This window comes from Jaculus jaculus, chromosome 11 (genome assembly GCF_020740685.1).
Source record: "Jaculus jaculus isolate mJacJac1 chromosome 11, mJacJac1.mat.Y.cur, whole genome shotgun sequence".
Lineage (NCBI taxonomy): Eukaryota > Metazoa > Chordata > Mammalia > Rodentia > Dipodidae > Jaculus > Jaculus jaculus.
The window spans coordinates 25,456,911-25,481,674 of NC_059112.1; the positions used below are offsets into that span (position 1 = coordinate 25,456,911).

Below are 24,764 nucleotides of genomic sequence, written 5' to 3' on the forward strand. Positions count from 1 at the left end.
AAAGAGGAGAGACAAATTAGGCATGCTAAGGCCTCCAGCCACTGCAAAGGAACTCCAGATGCATGCACCCCCATGCACTGGGCTTTCTGTGGGTACTGGGAGTTGAACCCCAGGTTGTTAGGCTTTATAAGCAAGCTCTTTAACCACTAAACCACTTCTCCAGACCCCCAGGCTCATATCTGTCACCATCCACCCACCCACCCACCTACCTGTCTACCTATCTGCAAGTAGAGAGAGACCAAGAAAGAGAAAGAATGGGCACACCAGGGCCTCTAGTCACTACCAACAAACTTCAGATGAATGTGCCACTTTGTGCATCTTGCTCTACGTGGGTACTGGGGAATCAAACTCAGGTCTTCAGGTTTTGCAGTCAAGTACAAACTCTGAGCCATCTCTCCAGCCCAATGCTTCTTTTTTTTTTTTTGTTAAATAAATAACATGGCATAATGATAGAGACTTAACACTGACTTGTAAAATCCTTTAGATATCTTTAATGTATTTTTAAATTATAGTATTAATAGCAAATTATTCCAAAGACGTTCTATGATTACATCATAGCAAGCAATTATTTAGACAAAGAAGCTAAAAGCCAAAAGTCAAATGAATTACTATAATTAAATATGTATTACTTACAAATTTTTTTTTTTTGCAACAGAGTCTTACACTGTAGTGTAGGCTGCTGGGGTGGTCAGAGATTCATTATGGTGATCCTCGTGACTCTGTACCACAAGCTGAGCTTACAGGCATGTGCCACCATGCCTGGATCGGACAAGTTTTTTTTTAAGTCGGTGTGTATCCACTGACGTCAGCAGGCTGACATCACCTTGGTACCAGCTGGAAGCAAAACTCTGGAGAAAAGGTTTATCTCCCCCCCCCACCATGGTAGCGTCTGGCCTCAACCTCACACTGATCCTCCTTCCTCTTCTTCCCAAGTGCTGGGATTAAAAGTGCCACCACACTCAGCTGGAAGCAAAAATTTAAAATTTCTGTGATCTTGAAGGTCTTGTCTAAATTTTATAGTGTTTTTGTTTTTCTTTTAGCCACCAAATTTTTCAGGAAAAATTCGCCTATTTAGGAAAAGATAAAAATACATCAATTACAAGTAAACAATAACAAGACTATTATTTCAGAATTATACTCTATTTGCTGGCATCTCTCTTCTCAAATCTCAAGGGCAGCATTTCCCTTTTCCTTTTCCTTTTCTTTTCTTTTTTTTTCAAGGTAGGTCTCACTTTAGCTCAGGCTGACCTGGAATTACTATGTAGTGTCAGGGTGGCCTCCAAATCACAGTGATCTGCCTCCCAAATGGTAGGATTAAAGGTGTACACTACCACACCAAGAAAGAAAAGAAAAGAAAAAAGGTATTAAATCATTTCCAAAAGCAGTTCTACCACATTATCATCCTGGGTCTGATGCCGACGAAACAGACCCACTGCAGTTGAACACTCATCTGGCGGCATCTATTCACCTCTAGGGAAGCCAGGCTCTTCACCTGTAATGGGCTCCGTCCCTACCCTGTGTTGTCCCTGCATAGCTAGCTGCTAGGGGGATATTGTCTTCCAGCCCATTAAGGCTCCTCTCCATCGCTGATTCAGTACAGTGTGATGCTCACTGGTGGAGCATAGCACTGGAGATTATAATTGTCTAACTGATAGGGAAAACATTGTTGTTTGTTTTGTTTTGTTTTTTTTTTTAAGGTAGGGTTTCCCTCTAGTCCAGGCTGACTTGGAATTCACTATGTAGTTTCAGGGTGGCCTTGAACTCACAGGGATCCTCCTAACTCTGCTGCCCAAGTGCTAGGATTAATGGCATGTGCTACCACACCTGGCTAGGAAAAATATTTTTAATTTAAAAATATTTTTATTTATTTGAGAGAGAGTGCACGAGGGAAAGAGGCAGACAGAGAAAGAAAGAGAATGGGCATCCCAGGGCCTCTAGCTGCTGCAAACCAACTCCAGAGGCATGTGCCAACTTGTGCATCTGGCTTTAAAAGGATACTAGGGAACTGAACCTGGCTCCTTTGGCTTTGCAGGCAAACTCCTTAACCATTACCCTAACCCTAACCCTATCTCTACAGCCCTAATTTTTAATTTAAAATTCTCCGTAACCCTAGTTTTATATTAAAAAAATTTTTTTTTCAAGGTAGGGTCTTGCTTTAGCCCATGCTAACCTGGAATTTACTATGTAGTCTCAGGCTGGAAAATACTTTTATTTTCATACATCAGCTCAATCAACTGGTTAAGAGCTAAATTCCAAAGCTAGTAAAGCCATTAAAAAATTATTTAGGGGAAAATGATTTTATAGATCTTAATTCTATTACCTCGGGGTATGTGGGGGGAAACACAAAGAAATTAATGGTGCAAAGAAATGCTATTAAATTTCAGTGCTTAAACTGATGTGAAACTGGAAGTCTGGGAGGCAGCTAGCCTCATTTTCAAATGAGTGTGCTTTTTCAGGAATCCTTATTACATGCTTGACGTACTCTGTCACTTCAGAATCTAGCCTGAGACCCGTGTGTGGAATGACTGAACAAACTGTTTCTGTTTTCATCACAGTGTCCCAGAGTCCAAGACTGGGGAGGGATTTGTGTAGGAAACAAACTAGGTTTAATAGAAACTTCTCCTTAATGTAGCCCTCAGGGAGCAAAACTCTGAAGGATCATCCAGAAAAAAAGCACCTGCTATTATTCCCCTGATAAAGATAATCACAGCTATTATGACTTGCCTCAGGACTGGTGACATGGGGGAGAAAGTAACAGTGGAACGTAAGGCTAATGGCCTGAGCTGAACACCCTGGAGTCTCACCTGCTTTATATGAAGAGCGCACCAAAGGGCCACTTGCAGTATAATGAAACCCAAGTTCATTTCCGACTTTTTCCCAATATTTGAACTTGTCAGGAGTAATATATTCTTCAACCTAGAAAGAAGTAAACGATCATTTCAACCCAGATTCTAGAAGTCCCCTAGATAATTCAGATCATATATAAAGTCTACCCCTTGCACTGAGAATGGCTGGCATTGATTTAGGCCCTCCCGCTCCTGGATCATCAGCTATTGATTACTTGTCTGCCCTCCTCCAGAGTAAGAGGAGGGAGTTAGAAAAGAAGGAAGGTACCACCTTGAACTACTTCAGCAATTCTGAAGGACAAAGAAAGATGATGAGAGTTTCTGGGGTTTTTCTCTTCATTAATTAGTGGGCAGAATCAAGATCTGGTCATGTCTAGAGGAGTTGAGGACAAACTCTTTTATGTGTTGTCTCTTGTTAGCATTACGACTGTCACATGATTTCAAACATCCATTCAGAATAGAAAGCTAGGCGCTGAGATGTTGCATAAGTTAAAGGCACTTGCTTGAAAAGCCTTAAACTGGCTGTGGTGGAGCCTTTAGTCCCAGCACTCATGAGGCAGAGGTAGGAGGATTGCTATGAGTTTGAGGCCACCTGATACTACATAGTGAATTCCAGGTCAGCCTGGGCTAGAGGGAGACCCTACCTCAAAAAAAAAAAAAAAAAAAATTACCTTATCATTTTTACTGTGGATAATGAAGACTTAATTAATTGCCTCTGAATCCCTTAGAGACAGGAGGCATCTTTACCTTAAGATGGCGCTTTGTTGGTTGCATATATTGACCTAGAGTTAGGCAATCCACCTCAGCGTCACGAAGGGCTGTGGGAAAACAAGCACACAATGTGTAAAACAGACGTACGAGCTGGGAGATGGCTGGCAGAGCGGTTAAAGGTGCCTGCTTGCAAAGCCTGATGCCCAGGTTCAGTTCCCTAGTACCCATGTAAAACCAGACACACAAGAATCCCTGGCATGCCCATACCCTCTATCTCTCTCTCTCTCCAATAAATAGGTAACATTTAAAAAATAGTTTTATTGCCAGGCGTGGTGGCACACGCCTTTAATCCCAGCACTCAGGAGGCAGAGGTAGGAAGGATCACCATGAGTTCAAGGCCACCCTGAGACTACATAGTGAATTCCAGGTCAGCCTGAGCTAGAGTGAGACCCTACCTCGAAAAAAAAAAAAAAAAAAAAAAAAGTTTTATTTATTTATTTGACAGAAAGAGGAGGGGGGAGAGAGAGAGAATGGGCGTGCCAGGATTCTAGCCACTCCAAGCCAACTCCAGACGCATGTGTCCCCTTGGGCATCCGGCTAACGTGGGCCCTGGGGAATCAAATCTAGGTCCGTTGGCTTTGCAGACAAACTCCTTAACTGCTGAGTCATCCCTCCAGCCCTAAGTGGATAAAAATTTAAAAACAACAGGGCCTGGTTTGGTGGCACATGCCTTTAATCCCAGCACTGGGGGGCCAGAAATAGAAGGATTGCTGTGAGTTCAAGGCCACCCTGAGACTACATAGTGAATTCCAGGTCAGCCTGGGCTAGAGTGAGCCCCTACCTTGAAAAACCAAAAAAAACAACAAAAACAGATATTTGACAGTGTGACAGTGTTAAAACTGTAGACCAAAGTATAGTTCTCACGAGCTGTACTTCCTTCCTGTTCTATAATCATCTTCATAGGAAATAAGACTATACATATTCATTCAAAACTTTTTGTCTGCTTGTTTTTCAAGGTAGTCCAGACTGCCCTGGAATTTGCTCTGTAGCTCCAGGCTGACCTCAGACTCACAACAATCCTACCTCTGCCTCCTATGTGCTTGGATTAAAGGCCTGTGCCACCACCTTTTTTTGTTGTGGTTGTTGGAGACTGAGCCTATGCTCGCCCCCACAGAGCCATGCCTGCGGCTTCCTACGCTGTTCTGTCTTCCTGCACTGGCGCTGAGGCTGGAGAGGAAGCATGAAGGTAACAGGATGCGCTTGCTGCCTTTGCTCACATGGGAAGGCCTTTCCTCTTTTCAGTCTCTCTACCTTTCATCGTTGCATACACCTGCTCATCATTCTCTCCTAGGCCCAACATGATCGATGTCTTGGAAATAAGTGCGGGCTGCACCTCCTTGGCATGTTTCAGTACACGCAGCGATTGGGCAAAATTGGCCCGGGGATCCCGAACTTTCCTGAAAAACAGCAGGCCTGCTGTCAGTAGTGCAAACAAGTTCACCCACGTACACAGTTATATAAGTGACCTGAAAGGCTAGAGAAGAACATTCTAGGTAAGGTTCCACCGAGGTACTTTGCTTTCATAAAATTCAATGGTAACAGCTGTGCAGAGGCACTCGTTAATTAGGAAAGAAAACAGGGCCTCGGTGGTTTTCTAATTTTGTCAGCTTTTAAGGCCTCTCCATCTCCAGCCCAGGGCAGAGAAAGCCAGTGGAGCCAGTGAGTTTTCGCACTGACTCCACAGACCTGAAGCTCGAAATTCTAACAGCTGTACGGGGCAGTAAGAGAGAAGAGGAACAGGAGAAGGAACATACCAAACAAAGACAAAAACTACCCCGAAGCCACATTTCAGAGGCTCAAACTTTCATGTGCATTTCTTTCCTAAGGATTCGGCTGCCCTCTGCTGGTGACTGCCGTCTCTTAGGTAACACAATGCTTGGTTCTGGAATTTTCACTTAAAGGATAATGTTTCTTAAGTGAAAGCAGGAAGACTGGCTCCCACTGCTGGTGAGAGCGCTGCAGGGGTGGCACAGGCTGGGTACTGCCCACTAACAATGGCCAAACCACCAGGTCATAAATGGTTATTCATATAAAACAGCATCTATTTGCATTAAATTTTTTGGTTTATTTTTATTTATTTATTTGAGAGTGACAGACAGAGAGGCAGAGAGAGAGAGAGAGAGAGAGAGAGAGAGAGAGAGAATGGGTGCCTCCAGTCACTGCAAGTGAATTCCTCTTACCTCTGCCTCCCAAGTGCTGGGATTAAAGGTGTGCGCCACCACGCCTGGCAAAACTGTTTTTTTGTTTTTGGCTTTACCACCATAAATAAATTTTTTAAAATGCCAGTTGTTCCGCTGCATCATTTTCCATTTGAAAGGTGTTCTTTGGAAAAAATAATAGTCAGTGGCTAGGTGTGGTGGCACACACCTTTAATCCCAGCACTTGAGAGGCAGAGGTAGGAGGATCGCCGTGAGTTCGAGGCCACCCTGAGACTACATAGTGAATTCCAAGTCAGCCTAGGCTAGAGTGAAACTTTGTTTTGAAAATAATATTAATACTCAGTGGCATTTTTTTTTAAATTTTTTTTGTTCATTTTTATTTATTTATTTGAGAGCAACAGAGAGAGAAAGAGGCAGAGAGAGAGAGAGAATGGGCACGCCAGGGCTTCCAGCCACTGCAGATGAACTCCAGACACGTGCGCCCCCTTGTGCATCTGGCTAACGTGGGACCTGGAGAATTGAGCCTCGAACCAAAGTCCTTAGGCTTCACAGGCAAGCGTTTAACCACTAAGCCATCTCTCCAGCCCCTCACTGGCATTTTTAATGGTACTTTTTTTGTTTTGTTTTTGGTTTTTCAAGGTTTTTTTTTCAAGGTAGGTAGTATCTCACTCTAGCTCATGCTGAACTAAAATTCACTCCATAGTCACAGTAGATGTATTTTATGTATAAATACAATACTGAGGTGATAGTAAATTGTATTAGGAATGGAAAATATCAGGGGATATTTATGTTTTTGTTGGCTGTCTTTACTGATTTTTCTGTAATATACCAAGCAAAGAAGTAAAGAATAAGAGGAGTGAGGGAGAAGGGAAGAGGAAGAGAAAGAGGGAAGAGGAAAGGGAGTTTACTTGTAAAAGTCCAGTGCAATGTTCACCCTGCGGCATGAGCAAGGAGCATGCTGGCACCCTGCTAACTCCCAACATTGCACACCTCTGTAATTCAGGAACTGTTTCCACATTATGCGCGTACACATCCAATCCCGACAGGGCAACTTTTTCCACTGATTTAAGATCTCCTCGGAAATCAGGGGTGAGGCATTCCACCAGAATTTTTGGGTTCCTAAGAGGGAAAAAGATAAGCATCAAACTGAGGAAAAGAATTCATTGAACTGTTGCTTCAGCTTCCAGAGGTAACCTTTACGACTTGACTGGACACACAAGTCCATGAGTCCATGTTAGCCGGTGGAGGAAAAAATGAACTTGGGCGCTGGGTGTGGTGGTGCATGCCTTTAATCCCAGCATTAGGAGGATCCCCATGAGTTTGAGGCCACCTTGAGAGTACATAGTGAATTCCAGGACAGCCTGGGCTAGAGTGAGACCCTACCTCTTAACCGCTAAGTGGATCCTACCTACAAATGACTGGACTTCTGTGTGAGTAGGAAGAAAACTCAATAGCAGAGGCCAGTAAGCTAGAAAGGAGATATAAAGGGAAGAGAAAGAAAGGGAGGGGGGACCTAAAAGGATGGTATTATATATATGTAAGTAGAACAGATTAATGGGGGTGAAAAGGCCTAAGTGAGGTCAGGGGAAGAGACTGATACCTCCAAAACATTACAGGCCATTGCCAAGGCCCTTGGTTTCCCACCAGGAATAGATGGTAAGACCCTTTTGCTGAAAACTGCACATACTTGGGCTGCAAAGCCACTGAGAAATCCTTCTGGAACTGAGCTGATAACATCATCCATGTAGATCAGCTGACAGAAAGGTGGAAAAAGCCATTCTGCATGCAGTTCAATGGGAGAAAGAGAAAACACCAGTGGAGATACTCAACAGTGGACACTGCAAGCCTTATAATTGGCCAGGCCAAATGAGCCAATGGGTGCAATAGTGGCACATCTGTCATGGTGGAAACCAACTGCCCTCCAATTGGACTGGAGACCTGCTCCATGGGGGGGAATACATCCCTGATACTGAAAACTTAAAACAGGGGTAGTCATGAGCCCTAGGGGTATAACATCTGCTGCTGGTTAAATGTATATACTATGCTCATCAAACTGCCCAGGTAACACTTCTCTTAATGTTCATACCCATATAATAATGCTACTTTCACTTTTGGTACAGAACCTTCTCTTTTCAGATGTCAGTGACCTTGGGATGACTCAGAAGGCACCATGATGCTGAGAAGTGACAGGAGTGCTCAGCACTGAAATATCTCTATCACAGCCGGGCGTGGAGGCACACACTTTTAATCCCCGCACTCAGGAGGCAGAGGTAGGAGGATTGCCATGAGTTCGAGGCCAGCCTGAGATTCCATAGTGAATTCCAGGTCAGCCTGAGCTAGAGTGAAACCCTACCTTGAAAAACCAAAAAAAGAAAGAAAGAAAGAAAGAAAGAAAGAAAGAAAGAAAGAAAGAAAGAAAGAAAGAAAGAAAGAAGGAAAAAGAAAATATCACACCTTCCATGGCTCAGGGTCCATTATGGAAGAGGTGGAGGAAAGAATGTAAGAGCCAAAGGAAGGGTAGGACTCCTTACAATGTGCTCCCCCCAGACACAAAATGGCCTGGATATCCATGACCTCACAGTGCCTGACACTACCTATATAAAACCACCATAATAGGAAGAGCATGACATCAAAATAAAAGAGAGACTGATTGAGAGTGTGGGGGGGATATGATGGACAGTGGAGTTTCAAAGGGGAAAGTGGGGGGAGGCAGGGAATTACCATGGGATATTGTTTACAATTATGGAAGTTATCAATAAAAAATTATCTAAAAAAACAAAAATAGGGCTGGAGAGATGGCTGAGCGGTTAAGCGCTTGCCTGTGAAGCCTAAGGACTCCTGTCCGAGGCTCAATTCCCCAGACCCATGTTAGCCAGATGCACAAGGGGGCGCACGCGTCTGGAATTCATTTGCAGTGGCTGGAAGCCCTGGCGCGCCCATTCTCTCTCCATCTGTCTCTTTCCCTCTCTCTCTGTCACTCTCAAATAAATAAATAAAAATGAACAAAAAAAAATATTTTATAAAAAAAAACAAAACTCAGAACATCATATTATATTACATAATGGTTAAAACACATCTGTATGCAAATAGACTTTAGAATAAAATTTGACATTATATATTCCTTTAAAATTGTTTTGTTTTTCCAAGGTAAGGTCTCACTCTAGCCCAGGCTGACCTGGAATTCACTATGTAGTGTCAGGTTGCCCTCAAACTCATGGCAATCCTTAACCATGCCTGGCTCCCCCTTTTAAAATATTTTTATTTATTTGCAAGTAGAGAGAGAGAATGAGAGAGGGAGAGTGGAAGGGAGGGAGGGAGGGAGAAGACCAATAGAGAGAATGGGCACTCCAGGGCCTCCAGCCACTGCAAATGAACTCCAGGTGCATGCGCCCCTTTGTGCATCTAGCTTTATGTGAGTACTGGGGAATCAAATCTGCATCTTCGGACTTTGTAGGCAAGCACCTTAACCGCTGAGCCATCTCTCCAGTATATATATATATATATATATATATATATATATATATATATATATATATATATATATTTAAACATAATTGGAGTGAGTTTTAAAAAGCAAAATCATTTAAAGAAATTGAAACGTAGCTGGGCATGGTGGTGCACACCTTTCATCCCAGCACTCAGGAGGCAGAGGTAGGAGGATCACCATGAGTTTGAGGCCACCCTTAGACTACATAGTGAATTCCAGGTCAGCCTGAATAAATTAAAATGTGAACTATTGGGCTGGAGGGATGGCTTAGCAATTAAGGCATTTGCCTGCAAAGCCAAAGGACCCATGTTAGCCAGATGCACAAGGGGCACACATGTCTGGAGTTCATTTGCAGTGGCTGGAGGCCCTGGAGTGCCCATTCTCTCTCTCTTTCCCCATCTCTCTCTGTCAAATAAATAAAAAATAATTAAAACATTAAAGATATTCACTGTTTGGAAACAAAAGGACATTTCTCATGCACGTATAATGTGACTGCTTCAAGTTTGATTTCCGTTATGATTCATCAAGTAGTACCCTCCTCCTCTAGGCAAGCATTTACCAAGTGCTATGGCTTTTCAAATATATTTTCTGGGTTGCTGAGTCAGGAGCTGTGCTTACATGAAGAACAAGCTAAAGATTAATCTTCGTGTTTAGACTGTGGCTATGTTTTATCCAATGAACCATTACCATGTGAACTGGGTCACAGAGCTGCTCCCTTTGACACTAGCAGAGAAGTCAGATGGCTGACACATTTTCCCACAAACCCAAAGGCAAAGTGAGTGTTGTTGCCTCAGAGAATAGATAGACCACACACACACATCCTCTCATGAATGAAAGCGAGAGGACATATTCTCGGACATTTTCTGTTAAAGATTTCTGTTTTTGAATATTTTATTTTTATTTATTTGTTTGAAAGAGAGAAAAAGAGAGAGAATGGGCTCATCAGGGCCTCCAGCCACTGCAAATGAACTCCAGACATAAGTACCACTTTGTGCATCTGGCTTACATGGGTTCTGGGGAACTAAACCTGGGTCCTTTGGCTTTGCAGGCAAATGCTTTAACTGCTAAGGCATCCCTCTAGCCCTAAAGATTTTTATTTTTATTTTTCAAGGTAGGGTCTCACTCCAGCCCAGGCTGACCTGGAATTCACTATGTAGTTTCAGGGTGGCTTTGAACTCACGGCGATCCTCTTACTTCTGCCTCCTAAGAGCAGGGATTAAAGGTGAGCACCACCAGGCCTGGCTAAGATTTCTTTGTGTTTAATTAATTTATTAGTGAAAGAGAGAGAAAGAGAGAGAGAATGGGCATAACAAGTCCTCTAGCCACTGTAAACAAACTCCAGACACATGTGCTACCTTGTACCAGATGGCTGACATGGGTGTTGGGGAATTGAACCTGGGTCCTTAGGCTTTGCAGGCAAGCACCTTAGCTGCTAAGCCATCTTTCCAGCCACCACCACCCCTTTTTTGAGATGGTATCTCACTCGAGCTCAGAGTGACTTGGAAGCTCTATGTAGACTCAGGATGGCCTCACAGTGGCTCTCCTGAGTGCTGGGTAGGTAGGTGTAAGCCAGCATGCCTGGCCACAAGTTGAGAGCCCTTACTGGGTTGTCAGAGAAATTCATATATAGGGTTTTGTTTCAAGGTAGGTTCTCACTCTAGCCTAGACTACTCTGGAATTCACTATGTAGTCTCAGGGTGTCATGGCAAGCAATCCTCCTACCTCTGCCTCCTGAGTGCTGGATTTTATAAGATGTGTGCTGCCACACCCGGATTATTTTTTTAAATGTTTTATTATTTATGTTTTATTTATTTGAGAGAGAGAGAGGCAGGGAGAAAGAATGGGCACACGAGGGCCTCCAGCCAATGCAGATGAACTCCAGACACATGCACCCCCTGTGCATCTGGCTTATGTGGGTCATGGAGAATCGAACCAGGATCCTTTGGCTTTGCAAGCAAATGGTTTAACCACTAAGCAATCTCTCCAGCCCTTTTTAAATTTATTTTTTTTAATAATAATATTTTTATTTACTTGCAAGCAAAGAGACAAGGGGAAGGGAAGAATGGGCATTCCAGGGCCTCTAGCTACTACTAACAACCTCCAAATGCATACATTACTTTTGTACATCTGCTTTTACATAAGTACTGGGAAACCAAACTTGGATCATTAGGCTTTGCAGGCAAGTGCCTTAACTGCTGAACCATCTCTCCAGTCCAACACTAGCAACTTTAAATGATAATTTACTCAAAATCAGTGCTAAGAACACCACAGCTAAAGACTTTTTTTTTTTTTATGAGAGAGAGAGAATTGGCATGCCAGGGCCTCCACCACTGCAATCGAATGCCAGGTGCATATGCCATCTCGTGCACATGTATGACCTTGTGTGTCTGGCTTACATGGGGTCTAAAGAGTCAAACATGGGTCCTCAGGCTTTGCAGGCAAGCACTTTAACCACTAAGCCATCTCTCCAGCCCTTAAGTAGTTTTTAAAGAAAAATCACTTAATTTTTTTTTTTTTTTTTTGAGGTAGATTCTTGCTCTAGCCCAGGCTGACCTAGAATTCACTATGTAGTCTTAGGGTGGCTTCAAACTCATGGCGATCCTCCTACCTCTGCCTCCTAGTACTGAGATGAATGGTGTGTACCACCATGCCTGGCCACTCAACATCTTGACTATCATTCAAACAGGAATGAGCTAAGTACTAATGGTCTAGGAATACATTTAAGCCACAGTTCCCTTAAAATGTCTGACAAAAATGTATCTAGCTTCATGAATATGCTTTTTCTGAATGATCACTTCCCAGCAGATTATCAGGATAGTAAAGCCTCAAAATATTAATAAGCATTGCTTTAAGATAAAAACCTTAAAACTGAATTTGCATGAGTCTAAAAAAGCCCTTATATCCTACATAAGCAAATGCAACAATAAGTACCTTTCCTTTAAGTGTGACACAGTCTTTGCAATGTGCTCGGCACCCCCATCAGGCACATCTAGAAAGAAAAGAATCCATTACTCGAGCTGAGGCCACAATTTAGTAAAAGTCAATGTTTGGTCATGCGTATAATGGCACACCACTCACCATCACGATCTACAGACGTAAGGACGACATAGTCTAGACCCCACTCTGCAATTGCTTTTGCCGTATTGTAGGGCTCGTTGGCATCCAAGGGAGGGGGGTTTCTTGCAGTCTTAACAGAACAAAATCTGCAACCTCTTGTGCATGTGTCTCCCATCAACTGCAACAGAGATGTTACATTCTAGGTCAAACAGGCCAATCACCTTCAAGAACACAATGCTGAAAACAAGCTGCAAAGAACGTAAACAGAAGCCGGGCGTGGTGGCGCAGGCCTTTAATCCCAGCACTCGGGCAGGCAGAGTTAGGAGGATCGCTGAGAGTTCAAGGACATCCTGAGACTACATAGTGAATTGCAGGTTAGCCTGAGCTACAGTGAGACCTTACATTGAAAAACAAAAACAACAACAAATAAACAGATTGTTTCTGTCTATAGAAAAATTTGAAGTATCCAAAATTAAAATATAGTTAAGGATGGGCAGGAGAGATGGCTTAGCGGTTAAGCGCTTGCCTGTGAAGCCTAAGGACCCCGGTTCGAGGCTTGATTCCCCAGGACCCACATTAGCCAGATGCACATGCATCTGGAATTCGTCTGCAGTGGCTGGAGGCCCTGGCGCACCCTCTCTCTCTCTCTCTCTCTCTCTCTCTCTCTGCCTCTTTCTCTGTCTGTTGCTCTCAAATAAGTAAATAAAAATAAACCAAAAAAAAAAAGAGCTTAAAAAATATATAGTTAAGGAATAGAAATTTATATTGCAAAACTAGAAGGAAGCCAGGCATGGCAGTGCATGCCTTTTTCATCCCAGCACTCAGGAGGCAGAGGTAGGAGGATCGCCATGAGTTCGAACCAGCCTAAGGCTACAGAGTAGGTTCCAGGTCAGCCTGAGTTATAGACACTACCTTGAAAAAAAAATTCAATTAAAAAAACCTGGGCATGGTGGCTCACACCGTTAATCTCAGTACTGGGGAAGCAGAGGTAGGATAAGCGCTGTGACCAGCCTGAGACTACAAAGTGAATTCCAGGTCAACCTGGGCTAAAATGAGACACTACCTTGGGAAAAAAAAAAGACTGGCAAGGTGGTGCATTCTTCTGGGAACTCATGAGCTCAAGCCAGTCTTGACTCCAAAGTGAAATCTTGCCTCAAAATTTAAAAATGGGATCCTAGTACACAGTTTAAAGAGCAGACAGGGATTCAAACATAATACCAATGTTCTCCTCTCAAACTGGAGGGGAGTGTCTGTTGTACTGTTAATCTTTACAACTTGCAGTTATAAAGATTCCTCTGTACATGGTAATAAATATGATTTTGGGGGGAGTGCATTTCAAGGTAGTGTCTCATTCTAGTCCAGGCTGACCTGGAACTCACTCTGTGAAACGATTCTGTCAGGGTTTTTTGTAAAAAATATTTTTATTTTTATTTTTATTTATTTATTTATTTGAGAAAGAGAAAAAGGGGCAAAGAGACAGAGAGAGAGAGAGAGAGAGAGAGAGAGAGAGCGCGAGCGCACACATGCGCGCACACCAGGGCCTCTAGCTGCTGCAAACAAACTCCAGACAGACGTGTCACCTTGTGCATCTGTGGGTACTGGGGAATCGAACCTGGGTCCTTTGGCTTTGAAGGCAAGAAGCACCTTAAATGCTAAGCCATCTCTCCAGCTCCTGTCAGGGTTTTTATATGTGATGGAAACAAAACAAAATAAAGCAAAACAAAAAAACACACCTCTCTAGAAGTTCATAATGCTCATCTTAAGGAAGAGGACACAAAATACCCCCCCTTTCCATTTCTGAACAAAAAAAAACAGCTTCAGAGGCTGGCTGGCCTTACCATGATGGTGGCTGTGGCCGTGGCATATTCTCCGCCTCCCCAACACTCTCCAATATTGGGACATCGTGCTTCCTCACACACCTGGGAGAAAAAGGAAACAATACAATCAGGTTGAAAGTACCTACTGACCATGAAGGACTAGATATTTTATTTTTTTTTGAGAGAGGATCTCACTCTAGCCCAGACTGACCTCAAATTCACTCTGTAGCCCCAGGCTAGCCTCAAACTCCTCCTACCCATGCCTTCTGCACATTGGGGTTAAAGGTGTGAGCGACCAAGCTAGACTAAAAAAAAATTTTTAAATTACAACTCTGAAGCCTACCTAGGTAGTGCACTCCTTTAATCCTGGCATTTGGGAGGCAGAGGTAGGAGGATCACTGTGAGTTCAAGGCCATCCTGAGATGACACAGTGAATTCTAGGACAGCCTAGGCTAGTATGAGATCCTACCCCCACCCCGCAAAACAAAACAAACAAACAAACTAACAAAAAACCCAATCTGTAGAACATTCCATCCGTTAGGTAAAATGGAGAGTTAACACACTTGACAACATACCGTATGGAGATTTAAGTTCCGCAATGTAGTTTTCAGTTTGTTGTAATTTTTGCCCATGGGTATCTCTGTCTTTAACCAGGGAGGCAGTCTTAACCTAAGAAAAGCCAAACAGAACTGTCCATTAACAAGCCTGCTGAACAGCTACACAAATTTGCTCTATTCCAATTCCTCCATAATCCTGGGTCAACTCTTATAATTCTTTCATAGGAGTAGGAGTAAAGACTCAAATGTAGGCTTACTAAACGTACTTTACCAATTCTGATAATTAATGGAGTCTCACAGGACGCTGTGCTTATGTCTACATTTTGCGCAGGGTTATACCACTTTAAAAAATGGATAACTGGGCTGGGGAGATGGCTTAGTGGTTAGGCGCTTCCCTGTGACGCCTAAGGACCCTAGTTTGAGGCTCAATGCCCCAAGACCCACAGAAGTCAGATGCACAAGGTGGCACATGCATCTGAAGTTCATTTGCAATGGCTGGAGGCCCTGGTGCACCCATTCTCTATCTATCTGCCTCTTTCTCCCTGTCACTCTCAAATAAATAATAAATACAGAAAAAATGGATGACTAAGATTTGAAGATGTCATTCCCTATGAATGCCATCAAATTATTATACTAATTCAGAATAAGGAAGGAACCTACTGTTCAATATACTAGGTTTGTTGTTTGGTTTTTTGTTTTGGCTTTTCAAGGTAGAGTCTCACTCTAGTCCAGGCTGACCTGGAATTCACTATGTAGTCTCAGGGTGGCCTTGAACTCACAGTGATCTTCCTACCTCTGCCTCCCAAATTCTGGGATTAAAGGTGTGGGCTACCACGCCTGGCCATTCTGTTTTACAGTCATTGATTAAAGGGGGAAACGGCCAGGAGTGGTGATGCATACCTGTAACCTCAATAGAACCTTCACAAAGTAGGAACAGAAAAACTGGGCTAGGTGTGGCAGTGCATGCCCTTAATCCCCATACTTCGCAGGCTGAGGTAGGAAAATTGTCATGAGTTCAAGGCCAGCCTGGGCTACAGAATAAATTCCAGGTCAGCCTGGGTTATACTAAGACCTTGCCTTGAAAAAAAACAAAAGGAAAAAAATTGGAAAAATCTAAAATTGAAATAGAGACTACTCCTTTGTTTCCCCTTGATTTATTTATTTATTTGAGGTAGGCTTTCATTCTAGTCCAAGCTGAACTAGAATTCACTATGTAGTCTCAAGGTGGCCTCGAACTCATGGTGATTCTCCTACCTCTGCCTCCCAAGTAGAGTGCTGGGATTAAAGGCGTGCGCCACCATGCCTGGCAATTTCATTCATTTTTAACCAAGAAGTTCTTACAATTTACCCTCTGTATAAAATCCTCATTATTAGCCGGGTGTGGTGGCGCACGCCTTTAATCCCAGCACTCGGGAGGCAGAGGTAGGAGGATGGCTGTGAGTTTGAGGCCACCCTGAGACTACATAGTGAATTCCAGGTCAGCCTGAGCCAGAGTGAGACCCCCTACCTCGAAAAACCAAAAAAAACCCTCATTATTCTTTTCATTGTTATTAATTGTTGTGGTGCTAGGCTTTGAACCCAGGGCCTTCCATATGCTAAACAAATGGTTTACCACTGAATATTCTAACCTCTTAATCATTCTTTCAATTATTTATCAAGATTTATAAATGCTCTTTCTCAGGCTGGAGAGATGGTTTAGCGGTTAAGCGCTTGCCTGTGAAGCCTAAGGACCCCAGTTCGAGGCTCGGTTCCCCAGGTCCCATGTTAGCCAGATGCACAAGGGGGCACACGCGTCTGGAGTTCGTTTGCAGAGGCTGGAAGCCCTGGCGCGCCCATCCTCTCTCTCTCCCTCTATCTGTCTTTCTCTCTGTGTCTGTCGCTCTCAAATAAATAAATAAATAAATGCTCTTTCTCATCCTTTTAAATAAAAGCAAAGTATTCACAGGTCATATTTAAACTTACTGGGAAAAAGAACAAGTTATGTCATAAGTATCTACTAACATTTAAAACATTTAAAATTGTATCAAGAAATTAGATATAAAATAGTATTGAGTATAATTGCATGGGGAGATAGTAATATAAAATGGTCAGGTCATATGAAGAATGAAGAAAAATTGTCAAAGGGCATAGGAAAAAAAATGATTCTAACAATTTCATCTACCAGCTCTATCTAGGTTATCACTTCTTTATTTTATTTTATTTTTTATTTATTTTTTAAATTTTTTATTTATTTATTTGAGAGCGATATACACAGAGAGAAAGACAGATAGAGGGAGAGAGAGAGAATGGGCACGCCAGGGCTTCCAGCCTCTGCAAACGAACTCCAGACGCATGCGCCCCCTTGTGCATCTGGCTAAGGTGGGACCTGGGGAACCGAGCCTCGAACCAGGGTCCTTAGGCTTCACAGGCAAGCGCTTAACCGCTAAGCCATCTCTCCAGCCCCACTTCTTTTTTTAAAAAAATATTTTATTTATTTAAGAGAAAGAGAGCCACTGCAAAGGAACTCCAGATGCATGTGCCACTTTGCTTTACGTGGGTCCTGGGGTTGTTAGGCCTTGCAGGCAAGTGCCTTAAATGCTGAGCCATCTGTCCAGCCCTGGTCATCACTTCTTAAGACCTTTGGGTAAAATTACCAAAACTGGAATTAAAAATCTACGCCAGGGCTTGATTATATCTGAAACGAATGTACAATAAAGGGATGAGTTATTAAAATTATCTCAAATTTCCAATTACCTTTCTCCTTTCTGGCGTTTTAAATTTCCTTTATATTCATCCCAAGTACTTTTGTCTGCAAGGTCACCAGATACAAAATCTTGAAGGTCTGGTCCATTCTGTAAAAATTCCTTTTTGTTATCTGGTAAGGAACTTAATGCTCTACCTGGGCTGTATAAGTATCTTCCAAATACCTAAAGAAAGAATTCATTAAAAAAAAAAAAATTCATTACATTTAGTGGGGGATTCCTACCTTGAACAACCAAAAAATTTTAAAATTTAATTAATTAATTAAATCAGGGGAAAAACAAACAAACATTAAAAGACTCAAGTTGAAGTAAGCAAAGGGAATGGAGGCTCAAGTCCATAACCCTAGCAGTCCAGAGGCTGAGGCAGGAGAATTGTCACAAATCGCAGTCCAGTCTGGGATATATAGTTCCAGGCCAGCCTGAGCTGCAGTGAAACTCTGTTGCAGAGGACAGAAAATAAATAGAGCTGGGGAGATTGCTCAGCAGTTAAGTCTTGTTTGCAAAACCTGATGGCTTGGGTTCAGTTCCCTAGAACCCATGTAAAAGGCAGATGCACAAGGGGGCGCATGCATCTGGAGTTCCTTTGCAGTGGCTGGAGGCCCTGGTACACCCACAAACTCTCTCTCAAATGAATAAAGTGAAAAAGAATTAAAAACAGAAAGACCATAAATAGTGGTCCCCTCACCCCCCCCACACACACAAAAAAGTCTGGTGTAAAAACCATAACTGGAACAGTTAACTGCCAAATGCTGGGTTTAGCAAACGTTAGGAACTAACATATCACATTTTGACATCCATACTCCTTTCTCTCTCTCTCTCTTTATTTTTATTTTGGTTTTCCGAGGTAGGGTCTCACTCTAGCCCAGGCTGACCTGGAATTCGCTAGGTAGTCTCCGGGTGGCCTCGAACTCACTGTGATCCTCCTACCTCTGTCTCCCTAGTCCTGGGATTAAATCTTTGTTTTTCAACAAGTTTAAACTACAATTACGGGCAGAGGATGAGGCAGGAGGAATGCCATGAATTCAAGGCCAGCCTGGACTACATGAATTGGGGGAACGTTAAAAAGGATATATGCAATGCATGTCGCTATCTTTGGGCTTCGGAAAATCATTAAGTGTTCCTGCCGCTCACCCGGGGCCACAGTGTGCGGGCGACATCCCCGCAGCGTGGAGACATCCCCCTCTCTACGTGTCTTGCGCGGGTGACGGGGCCCAGGGACCACCAACTCCCGGGATCGGCTCAGGACACAAAACCCAAGTCACCACGGACGCGGTGCGGCTTGCGCGGCTCGGCGATTGGCTGCTTTCGCCTGAGCGGCGTCGCGCTCTAGTGACGCAATACGCTGGGGGGGGTTGTCCCTGGACGCATTACAAGAACGTGATGACGAAAGACGCTCTCTCTTTGCCGCAACTACTGCGAGGTGAGCCGGGTTCCACCGTGTGTGTCCCCGGAATCTGAAGCCATCGGCCCTTGGCAAGCCCCGCAGCGCGGGCCCGACGCCTCGGGTGTTTGTCCTGATTGTCCCCCAGCACGGCGAGCGCCATGGCGACGTGGCGGCGCGAGATGGGGGTTCTGGAAGGAGCTTTTAGGCCTACCCGGCGCCCTCGGCCCTCCCGCCATGGCGCTCCGGGCTGACACTTGAACTCCGTGGGGGCCCGGCGTGAGTTGGCCCGCGCCGGGTTGCGTGACACCGTTTCGGGGGGACCGCGCCCTTGCGCGCCCCGATTTCCCCGTGAGGAGGGGGGCGGAAATCACTCTCAATCACGGTCCCCTTGTGTCTTCACCCTCCGGGTTGGCGCGCTTCCGGTAGGAGTGGAACCTCCAGGGTGCGCGCGGGGCACAGGGACCCCGCTTGTGGCCTCCGTCACCCCACTCTTTGCATTTCAGGATGAAGACCATTCTCAGCAACCAGACTGTCGACATCCCAGAAAATGGTACGAGACGACACGCTTGCTTTTACCTTCCGGGGGGTGGGCGGTTGTGTTTTCTCTCGTTCTGTGGCCTAACGAACCTCATCAACTTTTCCCCTAGTCGACATCACGCTGAAGGGACGCACAGTGATCGTGAAGGGCCCCAGAGGAACCCTCCGGAGGGACTTCAACCACATCAATGTAGAACTGAGTCTCCTGGGAAAGAAAAAAAAGAGGGTAAGGTTTTCTTGTTTGGAAGGGAGTTGTCACGCCATTAAAATTTGGTGACTGTAAAGTTTTCCCCAGTTGAGGGCAATTTCGAAGTGGCCAAAGTTGTAATCAGTCAGTGAAGTTGCAAAACCAAATTCTAAATACAGTATGGTGTGAAGCCGGTATTGTCATTACTGTGTGTAGTGTTGTTTTTCAGGCTCGGTTTCACTTTACAAACGTGAACTTATTTTGGGAGGGATGGGGAATAAAACGTGTTTATCATGTGTAGGGAAGTGTCCCATGAGATTGGATTTCTTTTTTTTTTTTTTTTTTCTGCGGTAGGGTGTCTGTCTAGCTCAGCCGGCCTGGAATTCATTATGTAGTCTCAGGATGTCCTTGAACTCTCAGATCATCCTACCTCTGCCTCCCAAGCGTTGGCATTCAAGGCGCTTGACTGGATGTTTAACTTTTCTCTTTCAAGTTTGGTTGTTTATATGGAGAGATACTAACGCTTTTGTTCTTTTACAGCTACGAGTTGACAAATGGTGGGGAAACAGGAAGGAACTGGCTACTGTTCGAACTATCTGTAGCCATGTCCAGAACATGATCAAGGGTGTGACACTGGTAAGCTGACCATTCCCCATTCGTGGTTCTTATTTTGAGCTGTTAGACATTTCCTTTACATATATAAAACACATAAGGGCTTGGACCAGCACTCATTGTTTGTTTACTGTGCATGTAAAAGATAGTAATGGGCTGGGGGAGATAGCTTAGCGGTTAAGGCATTTGCCTGCAAAGCCAAAGAACCCAGGTTCTATTCCCCAGGACCCACATGAACCAGATGCACAATGGGGGGCACATGGGTGGGTCTGCAGTGGCTAGAGGCCCTGGCACACCCATTTTCTCTCCTCCATCCCTCTTTCTCTGCCATATTAAAATTAAAAATAAGATAGTAAAACAGGAGGTGGCTCAGTAAAGGGCTTGCCTGTAATCTCAGTGCTGGGAAGTGAAGAGAGGATTCCTGAGTCTTGATAGTGTATAGTTGACTTTGGTTGCACATTCAATGACAGACCCTTTCATGCAAAAATGAGGTGAAAAGCTGGATGGTGTGGCTCGTGCTTGTAATGCCAACACAGGAGGCTGAGATAACACATAAAAACAGGTTCTAAGAGTTTCACTGTTCAGTGGAAAGAAAATAAATGTTCCTGTGATGTAAATGTTGAGTACAGGTGACAGTTGTTGGGAAATATAGACCATGGGTTTTGTGTGTGAAGTGTGTATATTTTCAAGAGTGAGGCTAGGTATGGTAACTGAGAACTGAGTGTCTTTGTTGTAACTTCTTAGTATTGCTTACAGCTTGTTTTGTTTAACACAGGGCTTCCGATACAAGATGAGGTCCGTGTATGCTCACTTCCCCATCAACGTCGTTATTCAGGAAAATGGATCTCTTGTCGAAATCCGAAATTTCTTGGGTGAAAAGTACATCCGCAGGGTTCGGATGAGAACAGGTATGTCGCATGCCATTAGGACTTACTCTGGAGTTGGAAGGCTGTTTCAGAATATCTCTTGGTAACACTTGCAACTCTGGGTGGGCTTATCATTTTTTTCTGAAGGGCATATGTACACAAATTTTTTTTTTTTTTTTGGTTTTTTGAGGTAGGATCTCACTGTAGACCAGGCTGACCTGGAAATCACTGTATACTCTCAAGATGGCCTGGAACTCATGGTGATTCTCCTACCCCTGCCTTATGAGTGCCAGGATTAAAGATGTGTACCACCGTGCCTGCCTTTCTTTACTTTTTCAAGGGAGGGTCTTCGCTCTAGTCAAGGCTGACCTGGAACTCACTATGTAGTCTCCGGGTTGGCCTTGAACTTCCACCTCTGCCCCTCAACTGCTGGGATTAAAAGGTGTGTGCCACCACACCAAGCTAGGCATATCTTTGGTGGGCGTGCTCAGGATCTAATCCCTGGGTCTATACATGTTAGACAAGTGCTCTGTAACTGAGCTACATCTCCAGCCATAATGAATTTGAGACCAGCCTAAACTTCAGTGACACGGTCACAAAAGGTTCACTCTTGAAAATTAGCAAACTAAATTCCTTGCTAAGACTTAATTTGTGGGTTGTAGAGACGCATGCCTGTGAAGCCTAAGAATCCAAGTTCGATTCTCCAGGTCCCATGTAAGCCAGATGCATGTGGTGGCACGTGCATCTGGAGGTCATTTGCAGTGGCTAGAGGCCCTGGCATGCCCAATCTCCCTCTCTCTGTCTCAAATAAATAAATCATTTTTAAAAAAGAATTTGAGAGAGAGCATAGGTTCCTCATGCCACTGCACTTGAACTTCAGATATGCAGGTCACTTTGTGCATCTGATTTTATGTGGGTAATGGGAAACTGAGTCTGGGCTAGGAGGCTTTTTATATTTTTATATTCTCATGCTGACATTATGCAAATACATGCTGCTTTTGTAGGTGTTGCTTGTTCTGTGTCTCAGGCCCAGAAAGATGAGTTAATCCTTGAAGGAAATGATATTGAACTTGTTTCAAATTCAGGTTTGTAAATTTATTAAGTTTATTTTATCTTGGTTTTTTTTTTTGTTGTTGTTTGTTTGGTTGTGTTTTTTGTTGTCCCCCCCCCCTCCCCAAGATAAGGTTTCACTAGTGCAGGCTTACCTGGAATTCATTATGTGGTCTCAGGGTGGCCTCAAACCCACAGCAGTTCTACCTCTGCCTCCCAAGTGCTGGGATTAAAAGTGTGCCCCACCGCACCCAGCTGATTTATACCATGATGCCAGCAGAATTTTTTCTAATTTCTCTCAGCCACGTATGGTGGAATGGGCCTGTACTGGGAAGAAGGGGGAAGTGTGTTAAAGTCCAAGCTAGGTGACAAAATGAATTTGAGACGCACCTAAATTTAAGTGACAGACACACAAAGTTCATTCTGAAATAATTAAAAGAACAGTGTGGGGCTGGAGAGTTGGCTTAGTGGTTAAGTGCTTTCCTATGAAGCATAAGGACCTTGGTTCGAGGCTCAATTCCCCAGGACCCATGTTAGCCAGATGCACAAGGGGGCACATGTGTCCGGAGTTCATTTGCAGTGGCTGGAAGCCCTGGCGTGCCCATTCTCTCCCTCTTTCTCCCTCTGTTGCTCTCAAATAAATAAAAATTTTTTTAAAAAGTGTGATTTCTCAATGTGAATACAAAAGGAAAAAATAACATAGTACATGTTGTGCAGGCTGGCAGTGTAGTGGGCTCACTGTCTGGGGTAGCTGTTATAGTAGGCTATAAAATACATCCATTGTGATCTTAACAGAAGCACTGGTATATGCAGTTCTAAAGGACTTTAAGCCCAGTACTCGAGAGAGGCACAATTCAAGATCACCCTGAGACTGCAGAGTGAATTTCTTGTTAGCCTGGGCTAGAGTGAGACCCTACCTTGAATAAACCAAAAAAAGGATGTGTGATTTTTCTGGAGGGAGAGTCTCACTCAAGCCTAGGGTGGCCTTGAACTCATGGCATCCTCGTGTCACCATTTTTAAGATTGGTTTAGTTTGATTGATGAAATAATTTTCTTACCCTTTTCACTCCTTATAGCTGCTTTGATTCAACAAGCCACCACAGTTAAAAACAAGGATATCCGAAAGTTTTTGGATGGTATCTATGTTTCTGAAAAAGGAACAGTGCAGCAGGCTGATGAGTAAGATCTAAGGTGAGTTGTATAGTTAGTGCAAACTGACCTTGTCTATGAAGCTATGGCCATGTGGGCTGCAGTTTTATTTTTAAAAGCCTTAAATAAGTTGGTGCTTGCCTAAAGTGTGTTTTAGATCATTTTACAATAACTTGTCTTGACAAGATTACAATGAGAGTTTATGTGTATTTTTATTTCTTTTTACAGTCTTTCAGCTGCATACAGAAATGAGATCCTGGATCATAAGAACAATTTTGCTTTTATTGAAACAATAAAAGACTTCTGTTGATTTGGGACATATTCCTTTTCCAATTATTTTTGGCAAATAAGCAGATCAAATAATGCATTTTGAAGAAACAAAAGTTTTCTGTGCTCTTTCCTTGAATCATAATCTGGTTCCTTTTGGTTTTCCAAGGTAGGGTCTCACTCTGGCCCAGGCTGACCTGGAATTAGCTATGCAGTCTCAGGGCGACCTTGAACCCAGAGAGATCCTCATATTCTGCCTCCCAAGTGCTGGGATTAAAGGTGTGGCTTAATCTGGTTCTGTTTCTGGTGAGGGGTGTGGTGTCAGTGACAGTTACTACCTGAGAAGATCCTGGAAGGTGTTCGGTATTGCCCAGGTTTTGTTTCTGATCACTTAGGGGGAAAAAAGCTGAGATGTGGTACAACTTCCTTAAACACTGGAAGAACACAGCTAATTTGTGTTCCTGATGAATCCAAACTCTCAATCTCGTTAGTAGGGAGGCTGAGGCCAGCCTGAGTTACAAACTGAAAAAGTAAATGAGCAGGGTTTGGTGTTACACATTCATTCAGCATTCTAGCCCAGGTTAGCCTTGAACATCCTACCTCAGCTTCCCAAGTGCTGGGTTTAAAGTGCTTGTGATATAACCCAAGAATTGGGAGACAGTGGGAGGTGCCTGTTAGGGCAGAGTCCAGAAACTGCCAGACATAGTGGTATGTGCTGCCAATGAAATCGCAGCATAGGGTGGAAGCAGGTCAACCTGGCCTCCATGAGAAGACGTCCAGTTGAGCAGATAGTCACATAAACAGTACTGATCAGTTTCTTTGGAACAACATTGAAAAAGACTGTTTCCAAAGGCTAAGCAATCAACCGTTGTGATGTTTCCATGTATGTGAAGAGTTGGGCATTAATACGCAAAATTTTCGATTTTTACTAGGATGGGTGGGTATATTGGGACCCACCACTATGTTTCCATGGGGACTAGGGAATCAAACCCAGGCTGTCATTGAGGCCCTAGATACGTCATTTTAATATTACTAGATCATAAGTATTTAAACTTGGTTTGGCAGTATACTCTTAATCCCAGCAAAGGTAGAGTTAGGATTGCTGTGAGTTAGAAGCTACCCTAAGACTACATAATAAATTCCAGGTCAGCCTGGCCTAGAGCCTATCTTGAAAAAGCAGTAACAAAATACCTGGGGAGATGGCTCAGTGGTTGTGGCGCTTGCCTAAAAACCTAAGGACCTAGACTCAATACCCATGTAAAGCTAGATGCACAAGG

The 24,764-nt window shown here is 43.7% G+C and overlaps 2 protein-coding genes across 4 annotated transcripts; one reads left to right on the forward strand and one right to left on the reverse strand.

The window, feature by feature from the left end:
• Positions 1-528: 528 nt before the first annotated feature.
• Positions 529-18,714, reverse strand: Lias (lipoic acid synthetase). Of its 3 annotated transcripts, XM_045161748.1 has the most exons (11): positions 18,567-18,714; positions 17,428-17,600; positions 14,713-14,806; positions 14,159-14,239; positions 12,342-12,498; positions 12,195-12,252; positions 6,767-6,895; positions 4,869-5,014; positions 3,594-3,664; positions 2,805-2,916; positions 529-1,067 (listed from the first exon to the last, which is right to left on the reverse strand). In XM_045161748.1, the coding sequence occupies exons 1-11, from the start codon at positions 18,609-18,611 to the stop codon at positions 1,015-1,017; spliced, it is 1,119 nt and encodes a 372-aa protein (XP_045017683.1). In that variant the 5' UTR covers positions 18,612-18,714; the 3' UTR covers positions 529-1,014. The 3 variants fall into 3 exon arrangements, with proteins under 3 accessions (XP_045017683.1, XP_045017684.1, XP_045017685.1); XM_045161749.1 differs by lacking the exon at positions 17,428-17,600; XM_045161750.1 differs by lacking the exons at positions 12,195-12,252; positions 12,342-12,498; positions 14,713-14,806.
• Positions 18,715-18,791: 77 nt separating this feature from the next.
• Rpl9 (ribosomal protein L9) lies at positions 18,792-23,541 on the forward strand. The gene is made up of 8 exons (XM_004658660.2): positions 18,792-18,855; positions 19,323-19,369; positions 19,467-19,582; positions 20,084-20,179; positions 20,931-21,063; positions 22,026-22,106; positions 23,148-23,262; positions 23,449-23,541. The coding sequence occupies exons 2-7, from the start codon at positions 19,324-19,326 to the stop codon at positions 23,252-23,254; spliced, it is 579 nt and encodes a 192-aa protein (XP_004658717.1). The 5' UTR covers positions 18,792-18,855; position 19,323; the 3' UTR covers positions 23,255-23,262; positions 23,449-23,541.
• The last annotated feature ends 1,223 nt before the right edge of the window (positions 23,542-24,764 follow it).